Genomic DNA, 25,088 nt, shown 5'->3' on the forward strand with positions numbered 1-25,088 from the left:
TTTAAATGATAAAGAAAAAAGAGAATTTCACACAATCAGGAATTCTCCCATATTTATGCTTGAAATGAAACAAGAGGACCTCATCGGTTAAATGATACATGTATTACGAATCAAGCGTAATATTACGTCAGAATCAAACAAGTAGAAAAGAAGAAAGGATAGATTTATTATATAAATATATAGGAGTATTGAATAATAAAAAAAGAATGAAACTAATTCGGACCTGTCACATACATGGAACTAACACGTTTGGTTCTTTCTACGTCAGAAGCAGTGTTATCAGAGGGGACAGTTGCATAATCAATACAATGTCTTGGGAAGACACCCTTTGCGTAGTTTCTAGTGATGTTGATACCTTGGCACCAACCATCATCATATTCTACAAGCAATTCAATACGATCTCCTGGTTCAATTTCTAATTCATCACTTAATGTAGGTATATAAGTTGCAATCACAGTAAACGTGCCAAGTGAGGGGGTCTGTGTTGAGTAGTCTGAGGAAGGGATAATACGATTCATACATAGAAAGGAAAGGATAGTAACTAGCCATTTATCTTTTGTGGTAGCAGCTTTCATATTACATACATGACCTTAATCTCTCTTTTCTAATATTATCTTTCCTTGGTGTTAAAGCTAATTTTAGTAGGGATAATGATTGTACGCGTACTAAAATATATCATCTAAAATATTTAAGCAAATTCATAAATTTATTATTTGTAAAATATGTATATGGTGCGACATTATATGAATAGAAGGAATAGCAAGCATAAAAACATAGTGTATCATGCGTTATCATCTATAAATTAGAGATCTCATAGATGAGTCTCCTCCTCAAAACGAACACTCCAGGGAAAATGTATATATCACTCTCTTGGGCTGCCTGTCTGATGCTGTGTTATTAGTAGTTGTGCAGGAGTGGTATTGTACATGTTATATATAAAGGGGATGATAATGCATCAATGGATGCATGTTATTAACACATGAGTTTTAAGAGGAAACGGGGAAACGATAGAAAAGGAGACAAGAAAGAAAGATGACAATAAACTAGGGTAGTTAATTAACAAAAGCATGCAAGTGAATAGGATGTTAAAGTTTCAAACATTGACAGTTATGACTTTTATGGGTTTTGTATTTGACGCATCGAATATTTGATGAAGAAAAGTACACGGGGTAAAAACAAATAAACAAACACATACTGTTTAAGGATACAGAAACGCGAATTTGCTTTCACGCATGAGCAGCATTGAAAGTTGAGTGAAAAAGAATATGCTTTGGCTTTGAAGAAGCCTTAGAAAATCGAAGAATCAATGGTAAACATAGTACAATGATGGATTATTGATTTGAGTCACCTGGATGTTAAAAGCTCACAACGGACAAATTTGAGAGACATTTCGCTATAATTTTACAAGAACCAGGAGTTGTATTAGGATGGCACTTATGTATAAGGTTCGTGTATTGCTGTTACTAACATGCCCTTTTAAAAACATGCATAACCTACTTTACTCCTTCTTGCCTACTCTATGAAGTTGAAGGGGTAATACAAAAAACATTCTGCACATTTTTCTATGTATGAGTCCCTCTTCAGAGTAACTATGTTGTCAAAGGTAATGCAAGTAAAGAAAAAGCTTGCATTTTTGGCATGGCATGCGTCTTTTCCAACCTCTCTGTTACAATTTCTACCACATTCATTTCATAAACAAAGGATGCTTAAAGAATTCACGCGTTGATGAGTTATTAAAATTCAGTTTTTTATTTGTAAACAGATGCTTCCATTTTTACGATTGTCTGACAGCTGTTTTTTTGCTTAGACGTATTGCCGACTCCCATCAAGCTCATTCATAATGAATAATAAGTCACAAATAGAATGCCAATGCTTAGTAAGAGTAGTACTTGTACTCACTTTCAAAATAAGATCGAACGTTAGTGTATTGTATACGTCAATCTGTACCTATCAGGTGCTATTGTGTAGTGTTCATCTCTACTTAGTTCTCTGTTGGAGCTTTTGATGACTATTTGTCAGATCATTGTGATACTCACGAGTCTTTACTGATCTTTCTCAATGAAGTATTATGTATTCTATTTGAAAATTGTATCTATCGATGTTAGAGTTTGATGTATTTCAAATAGCCTATTGTCATGAGAGTTAAAAAATATAAACTGACTGTTTTGAAAATAGTAAGACATGGGCCTGTTTTTTAGCCGTAAACTGACAATTCTGTCAAATACAGTTATTACGAAAGGAAAGAAAAAAATCGAACTATGAGGATCATACGCTAATAAAAAGTAAGTCTACAGTGAGCTGAACTTTTGTATTTACAATTTTTTATTATTATACTAAAGGTAAACATGATGAGTGTTGTGCAGGATATTGCAGTGGCACTGCATCGTCATTACATAGAATTATTTGCGATTGTAGTTTCTTTTTACTAGTAGAATATATTCAATATTTAATTCTCAGCATAACTATTATACTGAAGAAGGTCATCATTCCTTTTTATAATTCTTCAACTGATATTACAATTGGCTTTGAATACTATATTCACATGTAACTATGGCAACACAAATGTAAACCAAGCGCTTTTATGGCAACGTGTTAATTAAAGTACATTTAGCTTATATTTTTCCATTTCCAATGATCGGAAGCTTGCATTCTTACTCGATTTTGATAGTTTACATTTGATTTTATGTACGACATTGTATCCAAAAACCCTCTTCCTCTGCGGAAAATAAAATTGAATAAAATATTTTTTTGACTAATCTGTACTTTTTTCTTTCTCCCTTTCTCTCTTTCTTTTTTGCTTTCTCTCTTTCTTTATTAGCAGAAGCTATGCGAACTATTCGGGGATTACAAATAACGTCCCTTGTAGTTTTGTCCCCAGTATTAATTTGTTTGATTGCACTTGTATCAATCATATGTGTACCTATATATTCTTATATCTTAAGTTGGTGTCAACCTGTTATGCCAGAATTGAACATACCTCGCATAGATTACTCATCAATCTTGACTTGGTTATTTGCTTTATTGATCACATACCATTATAATTCTGTAAAGGTAATGAGATACATAGACCGGGGGTAGGCTATACTATTCATCCCTGTTGAATTGACACTTTTGTTTTATTTAGGAATACTTTTGTCAAAATACGGATTTAATAGCACATCCTAGATCAATGTCTGAACCATTTGAAAATGAACAAGATACTCAAAAAAAACAACCAAAAAAGAAGAAACCGAGAAAGACAAGGCAGCAATCAGCAAAAACCAAAAGAAAGGACGAAGAGCAAGAAAAGAATCAAGAAGGCAAAATAAAGACAGTAGAACCAAAGAGAGAAGAGCACGTAGGAGCACCAGAAGAAATAAATGAACAAAACGAACAAGAAGATGAATGGATAGACGTACAAAAGATCAAAAGTCAACACTGTATTACATCAATGGAAAAGGAAATAAAGAATAATAATAGTAGTGATAATAGAAGGAATGATATGTTACTGGATAAACCACTGCATCAGAATGAAAATGAAGCAAGGGAGATAAAAAGAACAAAAGGCTGGTATTCACCATTTTCCACTGGGTTAGACTTGGATATTTTACCCAAATTTACTATGGATCCACTATGTCAATATAAAATCAACTTTACTCCTCCCTCACCTCCATTGATACCCAATCTACTTGAACAAAACCAGCATCAACCACATTCATCACCCAAACAATCTATAATTGAATTGCTAGAAAATCATCCTTTTATATCCACAAATCATTCTCATCATCATCAACATACTCTAGGTCCCATCGGTGGAAATAAACCCAAATCTGTATTAAAATAAATATCAAACAAGCCCCTCGTTTTGTATTACATTTGTTATTTTCATGCATCTTTAAAAATCAATGAATCAAACAAGCCTGTGTTTTGCCCCTAATTTAATTTTATAAAATAGTCCAGCCTTGATATCTCCTTCAGAAAAAGTACTTTAGTCCTTGTAATTAAGAGGCATTAAGCCTATTCTACCTCCATAAACCAAAACGTAAATAATACTTTTCTATTAATAAAATGTAAGGAACTTTCCTTCTATAGAATCCATATAATTAAATTTTAGACAGATGCTTTTTTTTTTTTTTTTTTTTTTTTTTATACCTGCTTACAGGTTTTATTTGAATATAAACGCTTGTTCTTTACATCAACTCAGGGAAATTATTGGGCATGCCCAAATTTACTCTGGAGTTATTTATCGGTCGCTTATATAAAAAAAAAAAGACGAAAGTGCAAATTTATAGGAAGATGAAGATTCTTTTTACATGGAAATCATTTATTACAACTGCTGTTGCTGTGATATTGGATAAAACCAAGGATGTGCTAATACTTGATCAATATCTATTCTTTTTTCAACTTCTCTGTTTAACATTTTTTTTACAAGATCAAGGGACCCTATATAAAATAATCGTAAACAGGTTGATGTGCCTTTTTTGCATGTGTTTACCTTCAGATAATACAAAAGGAACTCTTAATTCACTTTCCAGTATTTCATCGATGTTATAAAAGGGGTTTTCACGATAGATGAGAGTAAATAACAAGACACCACTTGCCCAGATATCTTGAGGCGGTCCTTCATACGGTTTTCCTTTGAGTACTTCTGGTGCACAATACTCAAGAGTACCAGTAAATGTATCAAATTTACGGCCTTTTTTGTAATAAGTGGCACAGCCAAAGTCAATCAGATGAACAGTGCCTTCGTTGTCTAAAACGACATTTTCATCTTTAATGTCACGGTGAACAATCTTGTGTGTGTGCAAATGTTTGACTGCATTAGCAATTTGATAAAATATATGTCTAACTTCATTTTCAGTCATATTTTTGTTTAGTTCAATGTAGTCAAACAAGTCCATGCCACCTCCTAGTAACTCCATGACAACAAAATAACAATCTTCGTCTTCCATACTTGTGACCAGTCTACAGCAATTCAGATGTGGGTGCTTTTGAAGTGTTCTTAATATGTGTATTTCCATTGGTATTGAACCTAATTCTCTATCCCTATAATTTGAATTGTTATTGTTTAATAATCATATAGAAGGTCTAAGAGATACTTGCCTTATCCAAGAATCGACAATTATTTTTGATTTTATAATGTATTTAATCACCAATTTCTTTTGAAAAGGATCGTCTTTTCTATAAGCTAATTTTGCCATACCATAAGTACCCTGACCGAGTACATCTAATATGACATAATCATCTAATGGATGTTTCTTCTTTTCTGTATTATTCATTGTTTGTGATAGTTTCTGATTACTTTCACTCAAGTAATTGGAAGGAAATAACCTTTTGGCTTCATCTACAGCACCAAATGAACTTATTCTATAAGGTCTGACAATCGGTCTTCTTTTTTTAGTTTCTGTTGTAGGCGCATCTTGCTCTTTTTTCTTATTTTGTAAAGATAATTCTCTCATATGATGATGAAGATGATTTTTACTTTTTTCATGCTTTGATACAGTATCTATTCTATCATAAGTGATCCATACATTCACCAAATCATCTTCCTCCATCAATTTAATTTCGATTTCAACAGCAAATTTACTTTTATCTCTGTGGTGAACATAAATATATTCTTCTTGTTCGTCATCATCATCTTTTGATAATAATTTTTTACATAAACGACTGTTTGCTGTACGAATATTTCCCATTTTAGATAAGATAATTGGTATTTGAGGCATTAATTCATTGATATTTAATTTGTTGATGACCATATTAACTGAATAGCCAAAGAGATACTTTGCAGGCACAGTATTCAAGTGTTGAATCAAACCGGTTGAGCGGTGAAATGTAAGTGACCCTGATATTGAAGGTAAAGATGTAATTTTCACAACAAAAGTAGCCAAGTCATCATTTCCAATAGCAACATGTCGATTTAAACTTAATATAACAGGGAAATAGACACCTTGACTTGATAGACTACCAAAGAATTTCAGTCTATCAATCTTTTCTAAATTATCATCTCTCTGTTCTTTTGATAAAGCAGGCACAAGACAATTGACTGGTTTACCAATAATATCATCTTCTTTATATCCATAGATCTCAATCATTGTACCCAACACTCGTTGTATTTTACAATCAGAATCAACATAAACAGATAGAGTTGTTTCATAGATTTCTTCAAATATCCAAATATACACTTTATCTCCATTTTCAGTTATTTTCTCTTTAAGCCAAAGTGAAGCAATTGATTTCACTTCATTTCTTTTATGAATAGGTGTCTATTTGTATTAAATGAGTTCTTTTTATCAAATAATTTTCCGAAAACAAAAATTATTTACTAACAGTTGCTCCACACACAATTACTTTTTGCATATTATCATACACTTTCTCTTTTTTACGTTTTAATATACTTGTTATTTGACTTTTAAATGGTTCTTCTAAGCATGTTTTTATAAACGATTCCCCGACAAATGATTTATCAATACCAAAACATATAGATGCAATATCATTAAATAACAATATCACTCCATCTGAATTGGTGGTGATAATTGCTTGATTTTGTGGTAAATATCTTGTTGGTGTATGTAAAGCTCTGTTATATAAATGTGTTGATTCTGTTTCTTGAATTGAAGGCATCATATTCTTATTATCTATCACTTCTATACTTGTTCTTGGTGTATTTTGTGTACTCCAACTTGTTTTAAGTTGTATGAATCCATAATCCATATTAGGTTGAGACAGTCGACGGTGATATAGTCTTTCATCATCTTCATTACTCCACTTTTTTTTACGAACAAGTTCCATGCCCCGAGTTATCACATTACTACTCGTACCACTCCTCTTTTTGTTACGTTGTATTCCTGATTGATCTTGATTCCTAATGATTTGTTATTATATATATTTTATAAAATATATATTACTTTTCTTGAATCTTGAATGATTCATCTACTTTTATATTAATTCATCTTTTTAATCCTTTTATTTATACTTACCTTGAGCGAATAAACGAGTAGAGTTCATGTATATTTGTTGATTTTCTCTCTTCTTTTCCTTTTATTATTATATAGGAGAGAAGAAGAAGAAAAAAAAAAGGGAAAAGAATTTTTTTATGTTCAAGATTTTTTCATCATGAAAATTATATCCAATGAGAATAGTATATTTTTGCACTCAGAACCGCATTTATTACCAAGACGTAAAACTGATAATCACAGTTTGTTGAAAATTGGCCCTTAAATTGGCTTATCATTTTGATTAATTTTGATGCCTTTTGTTTATACATGTGCCCAAGAATATCTAATAGGCTGCAAACAAAAAAGAAAAAGAAGATGGTAATGGCCACTAGACGTTACATCAAATTATTACTTGAAATAGTGGATAAATATTATGAAATAAATGAGTATTAAACTAACATCCACAAAAGAAAGCAATTAAAATAGTAACATAACAAGAGTAATTGTGCACATCTTTTGCCTTTCACTCCAAAGCTAATTCCAATTAAGTAATTATAGCTTGCTATCAGAAAATAGCTAAAAAGGCCTATTTGGCTAGGTGATCATGTACCACCAAGAGTAGTCAGCACAGAATAAGGTACATATAAATGACCTAATTGAACAAAGAGTTCATCCTGTTTCTCGTTTTGAGAATAAAAATTTAGAGGTTTTTTAAACAAAATATTCATGACATAGCATATAATATATATAAGACTCTTTGGCATTGTACTTGCTCCATCCTTGAAAAACTTTAGCATTCATTGCTTATAATCAACATTAATTTGTAGTCAACTTACCACTATTAATCAACATGTTTCTCCTAATGTATACTTTGATCAGATAATCTTTATCTACAAACAAAAAACAATAAATTAATGGATTCTCTGAAATAATTATGAATCAAGACTGTATTTTTCATAATATAACAAAAGTTTAAAAGATTCGATGCTAATGGGTAGTTGAAGTATTCAATGTAAGAAATAAAACTAAGAATTTTAGATAGCTTAAGTTCAAAATCATCGTGCAAAGAAAAAACAAGGTGTATTTTTTTTGAAGTAAATAAAGTTATTAAATAAGCTATGTATATTTGCATATAAAGCCAACTATGCAACGACTTTTGATATTACACCCGTCCCCTTCTTGATCTACCACAGGTTAACAAAGCAGCAATCGCATTAAAAATACCAACAATACAGCGAGTTATACCAGAAATAAGAGTTTGGAAGAAGCCTGCGATAGCACTCACCACACTAGATATAAGTGAAGCAATAGCGCTTACCATTCTACTAAGGCAAGAAAATATAGATCCCATATTTTAGATATAAAGAAATGATAAGTTTTAGCGTATTTGATTCATTGCATTTATATATCCTTTTATTCGCAATGCTTTTTTTCACATGACGACAACCTAAAACTTCCCTTTTTTGGTAATTTTTTAGTGTTTACAAAGTTTTAAGGCGCGACTTGAGAAAAATAGAGGAAATACTTCTTGACGCACAAAAATAAAAAATAATTGTGAAAAAGTTATATTGTGTGTGTGTACTACTGTACAGTATTTCAAAAACTTTCTTGTGGGCGCAACAAAAACAATTTGCGCAACTATACAAATAAAAAATTTGCGAATTTAGAAAGAGCAGTTTGCATGAAATTTGAAAATGTCTACGGCATTTTTTATGTAGCAATTTAAGCTTTATTCAATTGAGTCAAAATAGGCTATCAACAAAAAGTCCATATTGAAACACCCACCAAATCGAGATATAGATGATCAATAAGCTCCCCAAGATCATTGTAAGTTGTCCAATTGCAGCATTTTTGATACGCGATGATAGCATTTTATTATCAACAATCCACTCTTCTTTATCTCCAGACTATGATCCTCTACTATGTTTATGACTGGTGTATTTCTAGAGATAATATGAAGTATTAAGCTATCTAAGAGAGCCTTAGCACAAAAATAGTGATATTGTGAAAGGTGTAAGCCAATAGGTATCGCTTACATGCATATTGATTCATTTAGTTCCTTGTAATGCTAATCCTGTGTATATATTTCCATAAATTCGCATGAAGTAATTTTTTTATGTTTATGGAAGTGCTGTCCGCAAATAAATCAGTGTGCTCTTTCATATACTATTTTTATTTGAGGATGGCAAAGTGAATGATGGTGATTTCAGTGACGCATCCAGTTTATCCAAAAGGATAGGCTATGTAAGCCAATTAGAATCTATTCCCATGACATTTACAGTAGAGTAAAAGTCGTTTCAGTATTATTCCTGAATACGGATTTTTTTTAACATGCTTGTTATTCGAGATGTAGTTCATAGAATGAGATAAGCTTTCAAGTTCTTTGTTTCGAAAGGTTTAATAACATAATATAAAAGAGCATATACACTACAAGCAATTTTTTATGATAGCTTTATAGCTCGTTGTACTCTCGAGATTGAAGCCATTTTCAAACATTCAACATTATTTAGAGTTCTTTTTTGTTCTTTTGCTTCCAGTGGTGATACTTGATATGCGTAAAAAATAGCCTCCTCATTATTCTTGTTATAACAATTCGCTTCTCTAGATTTCTGATTCTAATTCATTATCATCTGTAGGTGTATTGGGAGTGAACTGCTTTATGGCTTAGGTAAAAGTTCGGCATGGTTATGAATGCGACTGTTCCTCGTTTACTTAAAATGTATAAAACCATTTTCTGGTTTATTTCAATGCTATTTGGATAAATATTCTTGCTAGGCAGACCTTTGTTTATGCAGAAGGGTATAAAATGAGCAAGGAAAATATTTATTAGCTCGATTAATATCAACATATTGTTGTTTATCATTAAAGAAGTGTTTTGCTTTAGATTACTTTTGTTGACAATTAACGGCAAGAAACAATGATTTTCAGCAACACACAGGGAAAGAGTTCCAGTGCCAACTGTTTGACAGGACCCTTCAGTTTTCAAGACAGAAGCTTTACGAATGAGAAAAAGGGTTATGACTGGCTTTTTACAAAATAATATGAGTTTCTACTTTTCAATCTCCTGAAACTTAGCATGAATTTGTTTGGATCTCCGAATACATAATGGCACATCATGTGATCTGCAGCTCGTAAAAGAAAGGTAGGGTGAATTACGTTAATAATCTTTGTCTAATGTTGCCAATTGTGCCTTTAAAGCAAGGAGTGTATTTTTTACTTCGTGTGAGACGTACTTTAGCAGTTAATTCAAGATTCTTTTCAAGCAATTCGCCTAATTTACGCAAACATGGTTCAATTAATGACTTGACAACTCAAGACAAACTTCTGCAATTGTTGACAAGCAAGAAGCAGCCTTCCAATACTAGTAAGACAAGCAATTATTTAAAAAAACTCAGCATGTAAACAGAAGAAAAATAATGTTTTTACTTTTAGGGTTAATTGCAGAGATACACAAATTTAATATCAACTCAAGTATCCGTCAACAAGCCAGAAGCTTAGGCATAAAGGATGAACTATTCAAAGAAATATCAACCACTTTTTTACAGCGAGTATTAGCTGAAAAGATTCCGCATTGCTCACTAAACGAGCTTCATTTGGGTTATCAGTCAAAAGGAAGTTCAGGTATAATGAGAAGAGGTACATTTTACATGATCTAACCTACCATCTAGATCATATGAACAGAGTATTATTTCAAGCCTTTATTGACTATGCAGAGCCTTTCTTACCAAAGGAAACGGTGAATAAAATAAGATACTTAATAAAGCTAAGTGATTTGCGGTTTCCGAGTGAGTGGTTTCCTGAAGCCAGAGGAATACAAAGGTTTGTAGGACATAAAGTGATATATCTCGAAATTGACTTCAAAAAAGAAAGATATATCTTCATGTAGGTCCTACAAATAGTGGAAAAACATACCAAGCCTTAAAGCGACTAGAGGTAGCCAAATCAGGCCTTTATTGTGGACCACTACGTTTGTTAGCTCATGAAATATTTGCAAGAATGAATGAAAAGGGAATCACTTGTAACTTACTAACAGGAGAGGAAAAGCGAGAGATATCTCCGGATGCGAGATTGACGAGTTCAACGGTAGAGATGGCTTCATTAGGAAAACCCTTGGATGTTGCTGTAATTGATGAAATTCAGATGATTGCTGATCGGGATCGTGGATGGGCATGGACGCAAGCATTTTTAGGATTAAAGGCGAAGCAAATCCATCTTTGTGGTGAAGAAGCTGCAGTGCCATTGATCGAAAAAATATGCCGGGATTTGGGCGAGGAAGTAGTCGTGAACCGATATGAGCGTCTGACGCCCTATAGTGTCAGCGATAAAACATTGAGAGCTGATTTGAGTAAGGTTGAAAAGGGTGATTGTGTGATTGCATTTTCTCGAGGAGGCATATTTGATGTCAAGAGATCTATTGAAGCTGTCACTGACTTGAAGTGTGCTGTCATATATGGCAGCTTACCACCCGGTAAAATACCTCTTTTTCTGTCAGACTGATATTTCTAAACTTTCATGTAAAAAGAAACCAGAGCCCTTCAAGCAAAGGCCTTCAACGACCCTGATAGTGGTTTTGATGTTTTAGTAGCATCAGATGCAGTAGGAATGGGATTAAACTTGTAAGTGGTTGCTTTTAGTTTGATTAAGAATAATCATATTTTGATTTACCCCTCCCCCTCTTTTGAGGAATATCAAACGCATCATTTTCCGAGACTTACTAAAATTTGATGGAAAAGAGTTGCGATATATAAGTTTTCCGCAAGTAAAGCAAATTGCTGGGCGTGCAGGCAGGTTTGGTACCATTCATGATAACGGAATTGTTACCACGTAAGTTTCCTAGTTTCTCATAGATTGCAGAATTAATTAGTGATATATGTAGTTTATACTCTAGAGACCTTGATTACATTAAAGAAGCAATTGCTTCTCCTATTGTACCTCTTGAGGTAATCAAAGGAAAAATGGCAGTAAATTTATAATATACTTATTGAATACTCATAAAAGATGGCTGGTTTACAACCAACTGTAGATATATTAGAACTTTTTGCTTTACAAATGCCTGAAGAAAGCTTCTCAGGCTTATTGGTACAAAGATGAATTATAGATCACTTTTTCGTGAAATGTTGTGATATAACTCACATACTTTTGTGCTTTAGGAAAAGTTTGAAGACTTAGCGTCTGTAAGCGGAAATTACTTTTTGTGCAATTACGACGATCAAAAGGCAAACGATAAGATATAATGAATATACCTGTATAAACATCTATTGTCTTTAGAAAATAGCTGATATTTTGGAAGAGGTTCCTTTAAAACTACGAGATAGATATCAATTTGTGACAGCACCAGTCAACACAAAAAGTGAAAAATCAATGAAAAAAATTAAGTTGCTCGCCCAAAAGTTCAGTCAAAAGAAAACATGCAGTTTAAGCGAATTGATTACTTTGCCTGATCAATGCCCTTTTAACGAATCAGGGTTAGAAGAATTAGAAGAGTCCCATAGACAAATTATTCTTTATATGTGGTTAAGGTAAGGTCTAATACAAACAATAACACAACATTCATTGCTATTTTTTTCGTTGAATATAGTACAAGATATCCTGATACGTTTATTACTGTACAAGACAAGGCAATAGAAACCAAAGTACGCTGCGAGCGATTAATTGATGAAGGACTGAAACTCTCTTGTGATTCATCCCCATTTAACAGAAAACGGATATTTTCAGTGCCCAGATGAGATTGGCATTTTATGAAAAAAAAAAAAATTACTTAAGTTTTTTTTTTTTTTTGGTATTTCTGAATGTTATAAAATAATAAATAATGGTGTCTTTACACTATCTAATTCCATATAACTTTAACAGAATTTCCTTTCTACATGGTAATTCATTATGGCTTACAGTTTCACATTTATCAAAATTCTCTAATGAATAGTCAATGTCCTTTTTCAAATACAGATTTAGTAAAGCGTGTAACGCTATAAATGTCTCTATTAGACTAGAATGCTATCAATAGCAATACATTATTGAAGAAAAATAGTTAAAGCTAATGACAGGTAGAAATCTAAAATGTTCGATACAGCTAATCTCTTTGTATCTTGACCACATGTATTTAAATAAAAACTTTTGTGTACAATGCTTATTTGTTACCTTGTTTATAATTTGTTTAACTCTTCTATTATTATCTTATTGATGCACTATTAAAATAACTTTATGTACCTTGATCAATTCAAAAGAGAGTTGATGTGTAATGTATTAAAATACTTTTCTTTTAGCTTCGATTCATTCCTATATTTTGTATTTTAAACTAAAAATTTCATAAAGTGTGCTTATAATAACTATAATATCAGACTATACGATTAAAAGAAACGTTTGAAATTTTATTTTCTACAGAAAAAATTATGGTGTACAAAACTACCCAAAATATTCTGTAGGGTGCATTAAGACAAATTTATCAGAAATATAGTTTGATTTACACCTGTTTCATTTAAAACATTAATTATGACATAAAAAAAAGGTAGAAAATGCAGACTATAATGTACCATATCTGTGTCTGAAACATCCCAATCTTTCCCTCTCTCACGGCTCCGATTCTTTCTTGTTTTAATTAGACAACAAACCCACAAAGAGTTCTTGACACATGATGTAGCGGGCCATGTGTGCTTGTGTAACAGAATTGATTGTTTGCTCTATCGTACCACGATAAAGTTTCCGATTTTGGAGACCTTTTAAACGGCAAACCCAGGAACACGCAAAATTCTAAAATTGGAAAATGAAAACGTTATTTTCTATTGATTTTTCCCTTAGTGTTTTTGTTATATGGGCTTGCAAAAACGCGATTCACTATTAATATTTTCTATGTTGAACATGAATCAAAAAAATAAAAAGATTATCAGAAAAGAGTTAATCACTAGACCTTTAACAAGAGCTTCAATGGCTCTCACAGCTGTATCCAAGGTTATTTGATTCTGTAAAATAGAAATGCACGATACTTGAGTTTAAAAGTAAAAATAGCTTTTTTAATACAAATCTTCATGTTAGCAGTGATTAAGTGAATATACTCTTTGATATTTCAATTCACATTGAGACAGCATTCTTTCATACTGTCTGTTGTTGCATGTATAGGAAAATAAACTGTTTGATATAAAAGAAATTTCCAAAAAAAAAGTGCCAAGTTTTTTTGAAAAGAATAGAAATGAAGAGGCGGCTTAAACATTGATGTAAAAGAACGAATCGAGTGAAACGTTAGTTTTGGTCACTTCGGTGTATAAAAAGAGAGGTGCCCAAAGAGTATATAAAGAGGGGCGTAAAAACGAGAGAATTATACATCACAACTTCCTTCCTTTCCTTATCATCATGCGTTTCACCCTCCTTACTTCATTAGCTGTCGTTGCTACTGCTGTCTCTGCTGCCCCTGTTGAAAAGAGGGCAGTCAAGGCCAAGGTCTATACTACTTGCTCTGTTCCTGGAACTATGGCATTGACTTTTGATGATGGACCTTATGAATACACATGGGACTTGGCTGAAACCCTTCACTCCAAAGGTGTCACTGCCACTTTCTTCATGAACGGCAACAACTGGGTGTAAGTTGTTTTTGTCCAACAAAAAGAGTAGGATACTAAAATTTATATTTAGTGACGTCGCAACTCAAAGTGTAAAGACCTCTGCTGGTACCAAGACTTACAAACAAGTTATCAAGCACGTTTATGAAAAGGGTCATCAAATTGGTAGCCATACCTTCAGTCATAAGGAACTTGCTGGTCTTAGCTCATCTGAAGTTAAGTCTGAAATGACCAAGCTCGAAAAGGTCTTTAGATCTGTTCTTGGCAAGAACCCTCTTTACATGCGCCCTCCTTCTGGCGAATATGATAGCACCACCCTCACCACTCTTGGTGAACTTGGTTACAAGGTCATTCTTTGGGATATCGATTCTAACGATTGGAGATACAAGGATCAATCTAGCCTCTCTCATGAACAAGCTAATTATAAGAGCATCATCGAGAAGGATAGCAAGAAGAACCCTCATGGCCATATCGCTCTTCAGCACGACGTTCACAAGAAAACTGTTGAAAAGTTGGTTCCTTGGGTCATTTCTTACGTCAAGAGCAAGAAGAACTACAAATTTGTTTCTGTTGCCGAATGTCTTGGAAACACCAAGGGCAGCGCTTACAGAACCAAGAAATAACTGTTTTCTATCTTTTCTACTCAATATATTAATTCTCAATAAATTATGTTCTTTTATTTCTGAATCTATTTCTTTAAGATAATTTAATTCTTCATAACGAACCTAGCAGTAAGCTTTTTTTTTTTTTTTTTTTTTTTTTTTTTTTTTTTTTTTTTGCCGTAATAAGCAACAGGCTGTGTTCAAACCTTGAATATGTCTTTGTTAATCGTTGATTTGATAAAGATAGACTATATCAGAGACAAATAATTACCTTTCTCGGTGTATAGGCAGTGGCAAGTATTTTTTTTTAAAAAAATTTGACATTCACCACAAAAAACCTATAACGATTGTCTGCAACAAACATAGGAGAGATACTTGATGGGTTGATTGACTAATTTACGATGTACAACACAATTGCTTCCTTGTTTGCAAAAGAGCCTAGAGAAAGGTGAATACGTAAAAATTTGAATAAGGATAAAAGAGAGAGATTTAAGGTGTAATTATGAGCATTTGACCAACTTAAAAAACTAGAGCTGTAGCTAAATATTATGGATCATAATATTCTACCAGGATCTTCACTTTGAGAAATACACTTTTTAGAGAATAAAGGTAATGCATAAAATTTTCCTTGTTCCTTGATGAATTTGAATTTTCTCTGTGCCAATACCCGTCACTTTTCTTTATATTTTTTTTTTTAGATTTTATTTGAAAGAGCTTTCTTAAAAGATGAGTAACCCACCTGAGCATCACCATCATAGTCGTCTATTTTATTTCCTAACTAATCCTTCAGAAATCACTTCAATTATTAATACAAACACAAACACCTCTATACATCAACATTCAACGCCAATACAACAGCTTTCTACAACAACACCTATTGCTGTAGCAACTGTTCAAGATTGCTGCAATCTATGCTGTTCAACACCACCAGCACCAGCACCACCAGCTACTCCAGAACCTGTTCGTTGTAAATGGTCTAGTTGCCTCGAAAGCTTTACTCGACCTGAAGATTTAGCCCCTCATTTATTTAAAGATCATGTGAATAAGAATCGTACAAGGCAACCAAAATGTTACTGGGAATCATGTTCAGAAACTGTGGAGGATCTTCTCAAGCATCTCACCAGTCGACACCTAATGCGCTTGTGGCTCGCTTGTCGTTGGCAGAATTGCAGTCAACGCTTTGAAGGGTTTACTAAGCTAACAAACCATGTCTCCAAGGACCATGTTGGGTCCGGCAAAAGTGAATATCAATGTTACTGGACATCATGTGATAGACGAGGTAGAGGATTTACGCAGCGACAAAAGATCATGCGTCATATTCAGACACATACGGGTGCAAAACCTTACCAATGCCAAGTGTGCCAAAAGAGATTTTCAGAATCAAATGTGATGATACAGCATATGCGTACTCATACAGGAGAAAAACCGTATCGTTGTCAAGAATGTGATAAACAATTCAGTGTGTCTGCTTCACTGACAATTCATACAAGAGTTCATACAGGAGAAAAACCATTTGCTTGTAAATACAAAGATTGTAACAAACGGTTTATTGAGAGTAGTAACCTGACAAAACATGTAAGCTTAAAGACATGATTGAAATATTTGTTTATTGAGAGTAAATGTAGATGAGGATTCATACAGGAGAAAGACCATTTAAATGTACTGTGAGTTTATGTGATAAAGCATTTTCAAGGCCTGACCAAGTAACTCGACATCTAAAGACGCACAAAAATGACTAGTTTGTGTTTATTGATCTCGTAATTAATTTTGAAATAACCAAGTAAATAAATACAACTAATACAAATATCCACCTCTTTCCTTTACTCACTGCTGTGTGAGTAATGCCTTGTTCTTGTCCCTGTTCACTTTCTGTTTGTTCTGTTACGGCTGTTACTCCTTTTGATGTATTCCTTTTTGTTAAGCTTGAAGGAGGATTATCTACTGTTGGTAATTTATTTAAATCCACTGTACATAATTCAGGAAACACCTCTATCAAAAGTATAAGCATGGATTAGAAAACATCATCATTTGCTCACCTCGAAACTTCTGATGCCTCAAATTCCATAAATGGGCTTTTGCAGCATAAATCTTTTTTTCTGCTGTACTTGTCTTTATACTACCAGTCGTTGTCTCTTCACTCACCATAAAGCTTAATAAACCATTCAATATAGTAGACACTGACCAACTAGGATTCCATAAACTAGGATGGAAATCACTCATAGTCAAGCAAAGCCTTGTATCGGGCTGAAATCTTCCAGAGGGTGTAATCATACGAATAGAAGGTGGTTTATATGGGTATTCAGCAGGGAAATTCAATCTGCCATAATATTCTCCTCCAGCATAAGGTGAATCAGGTGGTCCTTGAATAACATAATGCCTTCTTGAAAGTTGAGTGATGGTTATTAGTATTATTTATAAAATATTTACCATTCTAAAATGTTGCTTTCTAAAGGCTTTGCTGTAATAAAAGGTGGTGGACTATATTGTTTATCTTAATAAACAATCAAACATATTTCTCTCTTTTTATTTATTTTTACTTTGCTTGAATTGCCAAGTACTCTTTGGTTAATCGTTTATATGCTGTTTTAGTGGCCATTACTTTAAAAAGAAGGAAAAAATAAAAAAAAGAGAGAAAAAGGAAAAAAAAGGAGAGTGTCGAATGAAATGAGGAGATAACATGGTCACGTGAATTGTGATAGAAAGTATCTTATTGAGAGGATTTCTTGAATGATAAAATAGATTGGCTTAGAATTCACTAATGGATGATGGATTCAATAATATACATTCAATGACAATAGCAGCAAAATTAGGATAGATTATAACTTTATTTTTAATAAAAGAAGGGAGGAGCTCAATAAATTTTCCGTAAATGAAGATTAATAGGGATATTTTTTTTTTACTTTACAAATTAGTAACCTTTTAAAAATAGAAGCTTCATTTCAATTTGCCCACAGTACAATTAAGCAATTGTTTTATTTATATCTACATGACCATAATGAGCGCATGATGTCTACAAGACATCATCTCGTCCGGGCTAGATCGAATAAAAGACTTAAAAAAGCCAAACCCCCTTTAGGATCAAGGGTAACATGAAAGGATTAAATAAACAAGCTGTTTCTAGAGACAATTGGTTCTGAGATTGAACAATCTTGAGCCTTAAATGACTTTTGTCAAGTTGATTCCTTCTTATATTCTCGATTTTGGACTGGTTTTATTCAATGGAGTGAATAAGTTGACGTAAACAACAACTTAAAATCTCTTTTATTGACAGAATCTACAACAAAATGAAAGTGATGAATCCTATAATTATCCATTATGATAAATGTTCATTCTTTGTCATATTTGTCTAGAAATGTCTATCGCTGACTTAATGAAATTTAAATGTAGATAAACCTTGGTGCTTATTTAAGTGGAATTGATTTCGATCCATTTTAGCCATCAGCTTTTCTTTCGACTTTTTACCAAACATGGCTATCAAACATATATCTTTTTTACTTTGTGTACGCAGGAAGATTGTACAAAAAAACAAAAAAAAGGTAATAAATTGATTGATGCATTTTAAAATAGTATAAAAAAAAAATTATTACGGCAATTAACAAGCGACAATATTGATACCTTAAATTTTCTATTCAAGAATGCCAAGAGGCCTCAGTTTTTCGCCAATTATGAGAAGCTTACAAGCATTTGCAGAAGCAATATTTTTCTTTTATAATTTGCTTTCCCCATATTCAAATCATTTCATTATTTTTATATCAAGCGAACTTCGAAAGTGTGACGTTACATATGCTGATCTTCATTAGACAGGTGTAACAAAGAAATAAAAGTTACGCTTATTACACCTGTGATAGCTGGAGTCGAGCCAACTAGAATGTAACCTTACAATCAACAAGGTTACATGGTTACTTATAAATAAATTAGAAAATGCACAGAACACATATATACATCATATTTTTGGTGGTTCTTGCCAATCCTCTACCAAGATGACACTTTACCTTACAAAACTACCTTCCAAGCAAGAACATCCTTATATTCTCCAATTTCAATTCCTTCTCCACTCCTTTACACTTCCAGGTAATACCTTAATTACTCACTTATTTCCCCTTGTCAATTACTCTAATAGTAATTCATGATGATATACACTTTCAAGATCACATTAAAGAAAAAACGATTACTCTACCTTGAATTCCTAAACAAACGAGTTCTAAAAAATAGCCAACAACAGTTTCGACGATATAACCTCTGTCAAAAATGCTCTTCCCGTAATTCTACACTCCTTTCCCAATGCCATCTGGTTATCTCTTTGGATCTCTATCTTCTGGCTACCAATGACCAGAATAGAACGAAGACACAGTGGGCGCTGACGTCCTAGCAAGCTATCTGATGATGCATCCAGTTCATGGATTTTCCATCCTTCACAGACACTTACAAAGCCCCGATACATTCATTGTATCAATATGCACTACCGATTACAATTGCTTGAAACAATGCTCGATCCCTTGTCCTTTCTTTTGAACAAACTACCTAATCGAGCACTATGATCCCTTCAAGCCATCCTTCTCTGGTTTCTTCGACGACTTACTACCTGCAACATCCTTTATGAGCTCTATACCTATACCATGAAAAAATTCTGTCTTCCCCACTGCTTCACCCTGAGCAAAGACTCCTCAACTGGCTTCCCACTTTCTCTTACTAGCGTCTCTTACACTTGGTATCATCTCTTTCCCTAAACATTTTTACCTTTGATTCCCTAAGGTATTTCGGCTTCCATTCATTTCTCGATCTGGACCGGACGAAAAGAATGAAAAATAAAAGTTCATATGCCTGTATAGGGTTTTTGCTACTTAGTGAGTAAATAACTTTGCTCTTTGTAAATAATCCTGCTAAATCGACAACCACTAGGACAATCTTCTTTTCTACTGAACCAATAGATCTAATCAAGCCTTAAAAAGAATATTTTACTATTAAAATTTGAATTTATAACTACATTTAGCCAAAAATAAATACCTTGGATGTTTCCAGCGATACAGAACTGATTTAACTTTTTTTTTAATCATGTCCTTTGATTCAAGTGCATCAAAAGCCTTACAAGGTGGAATATAGACTCACCAGTTAAAAATCGTTCCTGAAGCTCTTGCATGATACATTGCAAGCGCCCCCAATCTTATCTCATCAGCATCTCCAGATAACTTTCTTTCATAGCTTATTCCTTTGTATCCTTGTGTTTTTGTAGTTTTTATGCAGTTTTAATATCGAGGTAAATCGTGCACATAATTTCTAGGGACTACATCTTTTATAAAAAAAAAAAAAGTTGATTCATTTTAAAATATATGGTTCATAAACCATAGGAAAAATCTCATGAATTTATAATTTTCATTTTAATAAAAGTAAAGGCTAATTGAAATGAATTGTCAATATCAAATAGTATGTTGTACAAATATGTTAAAAAAAGTGAAGATATTCCCTGTTTATTACAAAAGATGCTGTTTTTCTTTTTTAATGCAAGGACAAGATAGTGTTCACAAATTTTCCAACTTTATCTTCGTCTTGTCTGGCCATTTCAATAATCATCAATAGCTTTTTGACTCCAATAGATAATTTGTGATTCATGTTTGCCTGTTCAAGGTAATTCAATGCCTTCATTCGTTCATCATCGTCAAACAATTCCAATTCTTGCAAAATAAGATCTACTCCTTCCAAAGAAGTAATAGCAGGTACGTATATTTCAGTAGAGAACTCCGTTGTCATACCCATATGCTCTAATATATCGCGTTGTGTAGCTGTAGCCAAAATCAAAAGACGACGGCCCTTTGGTGGTTTTTTCTTGAGCAAAACCAAAAGAGCTTGCAAGACACCATTTGAAAAACGTGGTCCGATAGGTACATAATCCAACAATCGCTCAATCCCGTCAACAACGATAACACTGGTAGGGGATTTATATGAATCATTAAAGATCTTATTGATCTCTGTCACTTTAGCTGCCTCGGACATACCCACCATTGTTTCAGGAGAAATGAGCTTGATAAAAGGGAAATCACTTTGCATGGCGATAGTAGCTGCTAGCGCTGTCTTGCCACTACCAGCGGGTCCTGTCAACAAGACACTGACTAAAGGTGTACGGCTTGACTGACGAACTTGATCTACATAAAGTTTACCATCTGTCAAAATCTCCTTGATCGAGGGACTAAATGAAATAATTGAATTTTGAACACATTGCTTGAGCTCAGCTTCAGAAACACCAAAGGACGGTTGTACTTCTTTCAGAGCGTTCAAAAAATCTTCCATGCCCACCTTCATGTCATCCATGTCAGTTGAAATACCAGCCATGGTACCCACTTTAATATGTCTACTGAAAGCGTATGAAGAAGCAGCCTTAACCACACCAGATATTTCAGCACCACTGTAGTTTTTTGTAAGCTCGGCCAATTCATCTAAAGACACTTCGGGCTCAAGGACATCATTTTCTCTCATTTTTGCAGTATGGATCTTGAGGATTTGAAGTCGACCTACTTCATCAGGTAAACCAATTTCCATGTGTACCTCAAGACGACCGGGACGTAAAAGAGCTTCATCAATCATATCCTTACGGTTAGTCATACCAATAATCAAGATATTGTTGAGCTGCTCAACACCATCCATCTTGGCCAAAAGTTGGTTGACAACAGAGTCACCCACACCTGTATCACCACTACGCATACCACGGGCTTTACAGATTGCATCAAGTTCGTCAAAAATAATAATGTGAAGATTGGATTCTTCACCCTTTTGTCTGTATTCTTCCTCAGCCTCTGCAAATAGCTTACGTACGTTTTCCTCACTTTGTCCCACGAACTTTGACAGTACTTCAGGCCCACTGACGACCTTGGGTTCCTTAGCATTCAACATTTTACCAATCTGACGTGCCATTAATGTTTTACCAGTACCAGGAGGACCATAAAGTAAGATACCCTTTACATGCTGTACACCCAACTTTTCGACCAAGGCAGGAGGAAATATACGAGATGCAAAGGCACGACGGAAAATGGCGTTGAATTCATCATCTAGACCACCAATACCAAGGTCTTCAAATTTAAAGTCAGGTTTAATTAAAGCCTTTGCTTTCATGCTATACAAATTAAAACGAGTTCAAAATACTATGCTACTCTTGTTTTCTTCTTCTTGTCTCTTACGCCTTTTTTTTAGATGCTTTCAAGTTCACAAAGGACCCTTCGGATTTTGCAAATTCAATATTGGTTTCACGCATCAAGATACCACGTGTTGCACTAACTGGCTTCTTTTCCTGACGAGGATCCACCTCACCTTTCTTCAATACGTTCAAGTCTACCACATCCAAATCAGTCACAGTAGCTCTAAATTTGACTCCACAATATTCAAATACAAAAAACTGTCCTCTAGTAAACATTTGGCTATGGAAGTTCTACATAAAATATATTAGCAGAGTTATAATCATATTTTATAGCATGTCATACAATTGAAAAGGCTTGAGCAAGATCTTCTTCTTTAAACTCATCTGTCATCCTGTTACTCTTTTGATAAAATTCTAGGTCGAGTTTCAGGTTGGCAAGATAAATGTCTATTCCCTCAGAGTGAATGTCGAAAGGATCCACAGTAACTTTTTGACCCACCGAGAAATTAGCCCAGCGACGATGAGTTCCATTAATGCCAATTTCATTTTTTTGCATACTTCTGTCCACTCTATTTGCATGTGTTATTTATAATGTATCTCATTAAAAGTTATTTCTACTTGCAATTACCTTACTGAAAATACATATTCACGAGCCACAATGACATAGTGAATTTTTGGATCAATAGTACCAGGAGCAATATAAGCAAAGTTTGTTAAAGCAGCAGAATCCGTTGGACATTGAGCTACTTCAAAAAAACCATTCTGTTCTTTTTCTGAAAAATGGCTGTCGTGATTAGAATAATACATTACTAAATTCAAAAGAAAAAGGAACAAACAAGTTTAGTGGAAAAAAAAGACAACTCCAATGCTGTGGCAAACTCCGATTCGACCTGTACATTTACTTTTTTAGTATTTTTGAGCCCCACAATTTTGGTAGGCACCCAATTCTGATATTCTCATAACAAAGGCATTGGTATTTTTTATTTTACTTTTCTTTTTACTTTGCCAAAAGCTGCATGTGATTATGCTCTAAAAAAAGCTATATTTAATTATATAATCTTGTGGGTATCACTTTTTGTATACAAAACTCCTTTCAGGGACTATTTGTTAAGATAGATTATATATTGCCACATCTTTTATAAATACGATTTGTTAATATAGGTTATATATTGCCACATCTTTTATGAGTACGATTTTAATTATATTTAAGTCAATTCAATAGTTATTTATTTATGGTATTTACAGTACAAACAATATTTTGAAAATAATGTACAACAAGCAATTAAAACCCACTTGTATACAAAAATGTGAACAAATGATTCAAGAAAGCATGCTTTGTCGCTTTGTTAAATAAATCTTTTGTGTACTAAATCGTAGGGTGGAGAAAGAAGGGGTTATTTCAAATGCGACATGCTTTCTCTGCTCTGATGGTTGATGGTTGAATGTTGATTTGTATCTTTCTGCAATGTTTTGTAAAGCGCGTTTACGTCTTAGTGTATTTTCTGGGCTTTTGTTTTTTTCCATGCTCCAATTGATTTGATCAAATCCAGCTTTTTCTTCCGTTTTTTCATATACACCATGATAACAACGCTGAAACGAAAGTGGTAAGCTTCCATTATGACTGATATGATACCTTCGATCATTAATTGTAATATTAGCAATATTACTAACATGTACTGTGGACTTATCGCAAGCATTTGATTGAATGTGTTGATCTTTTATTTTTTCAAATGTATTACTATGCTGAAGTCTATCTAAGAGTATAGAGGATGGATGATGCTGCACAGTACTTGATTGTGATCTAATACTTTGCTTGTCTGATAAGGCTGGACTTTCATTCTGTCTTGCATAATCTAAATAGCTTTGTGGTATTTTCTTCCTTTTAACATAACCCGTATGCTTTAAATATGGCTTCTTTGGCTGAATATGATCATCCATCAAATGATGGGCTGTAGAAGTGTGGTGGAAATGCTTAGATAAAGGCAGTCGATTTAAAGAACCGGTTAAGAAAAATCGACTGTTCTTTGGAGTAGATTTTGATGGCTGATGCAGGAAATTTGATCGCCGTGCATGTTGATCCTTACTAGACAAACTTTCTGATGGCCTCATTGCTTTTTTAAGAAATGTACTGAAAGAGCTTTTGGGTGATATTATGCTTAATTCTTGATTCATGTGTAACAATAAGCTCTTTCCTTTGCTTCGATTGTATGTCAAAAATGAAGATTTTGAACGATGAGCTGCGTACAAAATATTAAAAAAATAGTATTACTTGAAATGTTATTATTTACGTTTTAAGAGTGGCGTTGGGGGCTCTTTTTGTTTGCTTGATTCAATCCATGTTCTTAGATGTGTCTCTGCCGCGATGATATGAATATACTTCTGTTGATATAAATGAATCCTTTCTTTTGTAGTCATATTTAACATGGGACAGTGTGTTGATCGTGATTTGCGTTGTTGTAAATTTCGCTGCTCAAGTGTGTTTCGCTGAGCGTGTTTTGTGAATGAGGATCTTTTCTTTCCAAAGCGATTTTCAAGATAACGCGGAATGCCGTCCATATCTTTGTTATTCGAGTACAGCATTTATATTACTTTTTAATGAAAGAGAAAGAGGGAAAGGTAAAAATGGTTCCAATCAACTTATTTATAAGCTCCTTAATTCACCAGTTTAATGACAATAACATATCCTTCTGAATATATAATTACTAAACACTCTTTCTTTTAGCTCCTGGATTCTTTCTTTTGGAAATCAAGATCATCCTCTAATTTTATGAAAATGAATTTTTTCATAAAAAAAATTCTCCTTTAAAAAAAGTTGGAGTGGCATATTAGCTTTGATCGTAAAAGAGCCAATCGGGTTTAAGCTTTTAAACCTCTATTTTCCTCTCCCCTGAAACTAAGGTGT

At 33.5% G+C, this 25,088-nt stretch overlaps 13 protein-coding genes across 13 annotated transcripts; 6 read left to right on the forward strand and 7 right to left on the reverse strand.

Annotated features, from left to right (window-relative positions):
- Positions 1 to 212: 212 nt before the first annotated feature.
- RO3G_16195 (uncharacterized protein) lies at positions 213 to 575 on the reverse strand (the record flags this gene model as incomplete). The annotated part of the gene is made up of 1 exon (XM_067670779.1): positions 213 to 575. One exon carries the CDS (start codon positions 573 to 575, stop codon positions 213 to 215), a length of 363 nt encoding a protein of 120 aa, XP_067526880.1.
- A 2,383-nt stretch (positions 576 to 2,958) lies between these two features.
- Positions 2,959 to 3,823, forward strand: RO3G_16196 (uncharacterized protein; the record flags this gene model as incomplete). The annotated part of the gene is made up of 2 exons (XM_067670780.1): positions 2,959 to 3,051; positions 3,125 to 3,823. The coding sequence occupies 2 exons, from the start codon at positions 2,959 to 2,961 to the stop codon at positions 3,821 to 3,823; spliced, it is 792 nt and encodes a 263-aa protein (XP_067526881.1).
- A 483-nt stretch (positions 3,824 to 4,306) lies between these two features.
- RO3G_16197 (uncharacterized protein) lies at positions 4,307 to 4,844 on the reverse strand (the record flags this gene model as incomplete). The annotated part of the gene is made up of 2 exons (XM_067670781.1): positions 4,307 to 4,422; positions 4,475 to 4,844. The coding sequence occupies 2 exons, from the start codon at positions 4,842 to 4,844 to the stop codon at positions 4,307 to 4,309; spliced, it is 486 nt and encodes a 161-aa protein (XP_067526882.1).
- A 210-nt stretch (positions 4,845 to 5,054) lies between these two features.
- Positions 5,055 to 7,210, reverse strand: RO3G_16198 (uncharacterized protein; the record flags this gene model as incomplete). Its single annotated transcript, XM_067670782.1, has 5 exons — positions 5,055 to 6,242; positions 6,328 to 6,841; positions 6,885 to 6,909; positions 6,957 to 7,014; positions 7,151 to 7,210. The coding sequence occupies 5 exons, from the start codon at positions 7,208 to 7,210 to the stop codon at positions 5,055 to 5,057; spliced, it is 1,845 nt and encodes a 614-aa protein (XP_067526883.1).
- A 1,504-nt stretch (positions 7,211 to 8,714) lies between these two features.
- On the forward strand, positions 8,715 to 9,464 carry RO3G_16199 (uncharacterized protein; the record flags this gene model as incomplete). Its single annotated transcript, XM_067670783.1, has 4 exons — positions 8,715 to 8,741; positions 8,901 to 8,927; positions 9,096 to 9,199; positions 9,365 to 9,464. 4 exons carry the CDS (start codon positions 8,715 to 8,717, stop codon positions 9,462 to 9,464), a joined length of 258 nt encoding a protein of 85 aa, XP_067526884.1.
- A 624-nt stretch (positions 9,465 to 10,088) lies between these two features.
- RO3G_16200 (uncharacterized protein) lies at positions 10,089 to 10,570 on the forward strand (the record flags this gene model as incomplete). The annotated part of the gene is made up of 2 exons (XM_067670784.1): positions 10,089 to 10,278; positions 10,347 to 10,570. The coding sequence occupies 2 exons, from the start codon at positions 10,089 to 10,091 to the stop codon at positions 10,568 to 10,570; spliced, it is 414 nt and encodes a 137-aa protein (XP_067526885.1).
- A 433-nt stretch (positions 10,571 to 11,003) lies between these two features.
- RO3G_16201 (uncharacterized protein) lies at positions 11,004 to 11,534 on the forward strand (the record flags this gene model as incomplete). Its single annotated transcript, XM_067670785.1, has 2 exons — positions 11,004 to 11,382; positions 11,437 to 11,534. 2 exons carry the CDS (start codon positions 11,004 to 11,006, stop codon positions 11,532 to 11,534), a joined length of 477 nt encoding a protein of 158 aa, XP_067526886.1.
- A 2,721-nt stretch (positions 11,535 to 14,255) lies between these two features.
- Positions 14,256 to 15,084, forward strand: RO3G_16202 (uncharacterized protein; the record flags this gene model as incomplete). The annotated part of the gene is made up of 2 exons (XM_067670786.1): positions 14,256 to 14,482; positions 14,535 to 15,084. The coding sequence occupies 2 exons, from the start codon at positions 14,256 to 14,258 to the stop codon at positions 15,082 to 15,084; spliced, it is 777 nt and encodes a 258-aa protein (XP_067526887.1).
- Positions 15,085 to 15,789: 705 nt separating this feature from the next.
- Positions 15,790 to 16,656, forward strand: RO3G_16203 (krueppel protein; the record flags this gene model as incomplete). Its single annotated transcript, XM_067670787.1, has 1 exon — positions 15,790 to 16,656. The coding sequence occupies one exon, from the start codon at positions 15,790 to 15,792 to the stop codon at positions 16,654 to 16,656; it is 867 nt and encodes a 288-aa protein (XP_067526888.1).
- Positions 16,657 to 17,039: 383 nt separating this feature from the next.
- RO3G_16204 (uncharacterized protein) lies at positions 17,040 to 17,659 on the reverse strand (the record flags this gene model as incomplete). The annotated part of the gene is made up of 4 exons (XM_067670788.1): positions 17,040 to 17,050; positions 17,100 to 17,440; positions 17,491 to 17,541; positions 17,601 to 17,659. 4 exons carry the CDS (start codon positions 17,657 to 17,659, stop codon positions 17,040 to 17,042), a joined length of 462 nt encoding a protein of 153 aa, XP_067526889.1.
- A 1,605-nt stretch (positions 17,660 to 19,264) lies between these two features.
- RO3G_16205 (uncharacterized protein) lies at positions 19,265 to 19,835 on the reverse strand (the record flags this gene model as incomplete). Its single annotated transcript, XM_067670789.1, has 3 exons — positions 19,265 to 19,484; positions 19,643 to 19,672; positions 19,801 to 19,835. The coding sequence occupies 3 exons, from the start codon at positions 19,833 to 19,835 to the stop codon at positions 19,265 to 19,267; spliced, it is 285 nt and encodes a 94-aa protein (XP_067526890.1).
- Positions 19,836 to 20,556: 721 nt separating this feature from the next.
- On the reverse strand, positions 20,557 to 22,993 carry RO3G_16206 (uncharacterized protein; the record flags this gene model as incomplete). Its single annotated transcript, XM_067670790.1, has 4 exons — positions 20,557 to 22,165; positions 22,230 to 22,477; positions 22,530 to 22,755; positions 22,815 to 22,993. The coding sequence occupies 4 exons, from the start codon at positions 22,991 to 22,993 to the stop codon at positions 20,557 to 20,559; spliced, it is 2,262 nt and encodes a 753-aa protein (XP_067526891.1).
- Positions 22,994 to 23,506: 513 nt separating this feature from the next.
- Positions 23,507 to 24,742, reverse strand: RO3G_16207 (uncharacterized protein; the record flags this gene model as incomplete). The annotated part of the gene is made up of 2 exons (XM_067670791.1): positions 23,507 to 24,423; positions 24,475 to 24,742. The coding sequence occupies 2 exons, from the start codon at positions 24,740 to 24,742 to the stop codon at positions 23,507 to 23,509; spliced, it is 1,185 nt and encodes a 394-aa protein (XP_067526892.1).
- Positions 24,743 to 25,088: the final 346 nt, after the last annotated feature.

This window comes from Rhizopus delemar, genomic scaffold (assembly GCF_000149305.1).
Source record: "Rhizopus delemar RA 99-880 supercont3.19 genomic scaffold, whole genome shotgun sequence".
NCBI classification, from domain to species: domain Eukaryota; kingdom Fungi; phylum Mucoromycota; class Mucoromycetes; order Mucorales; family Rhizopodaceae; genus Rhizopus; species Rhizopus delemar.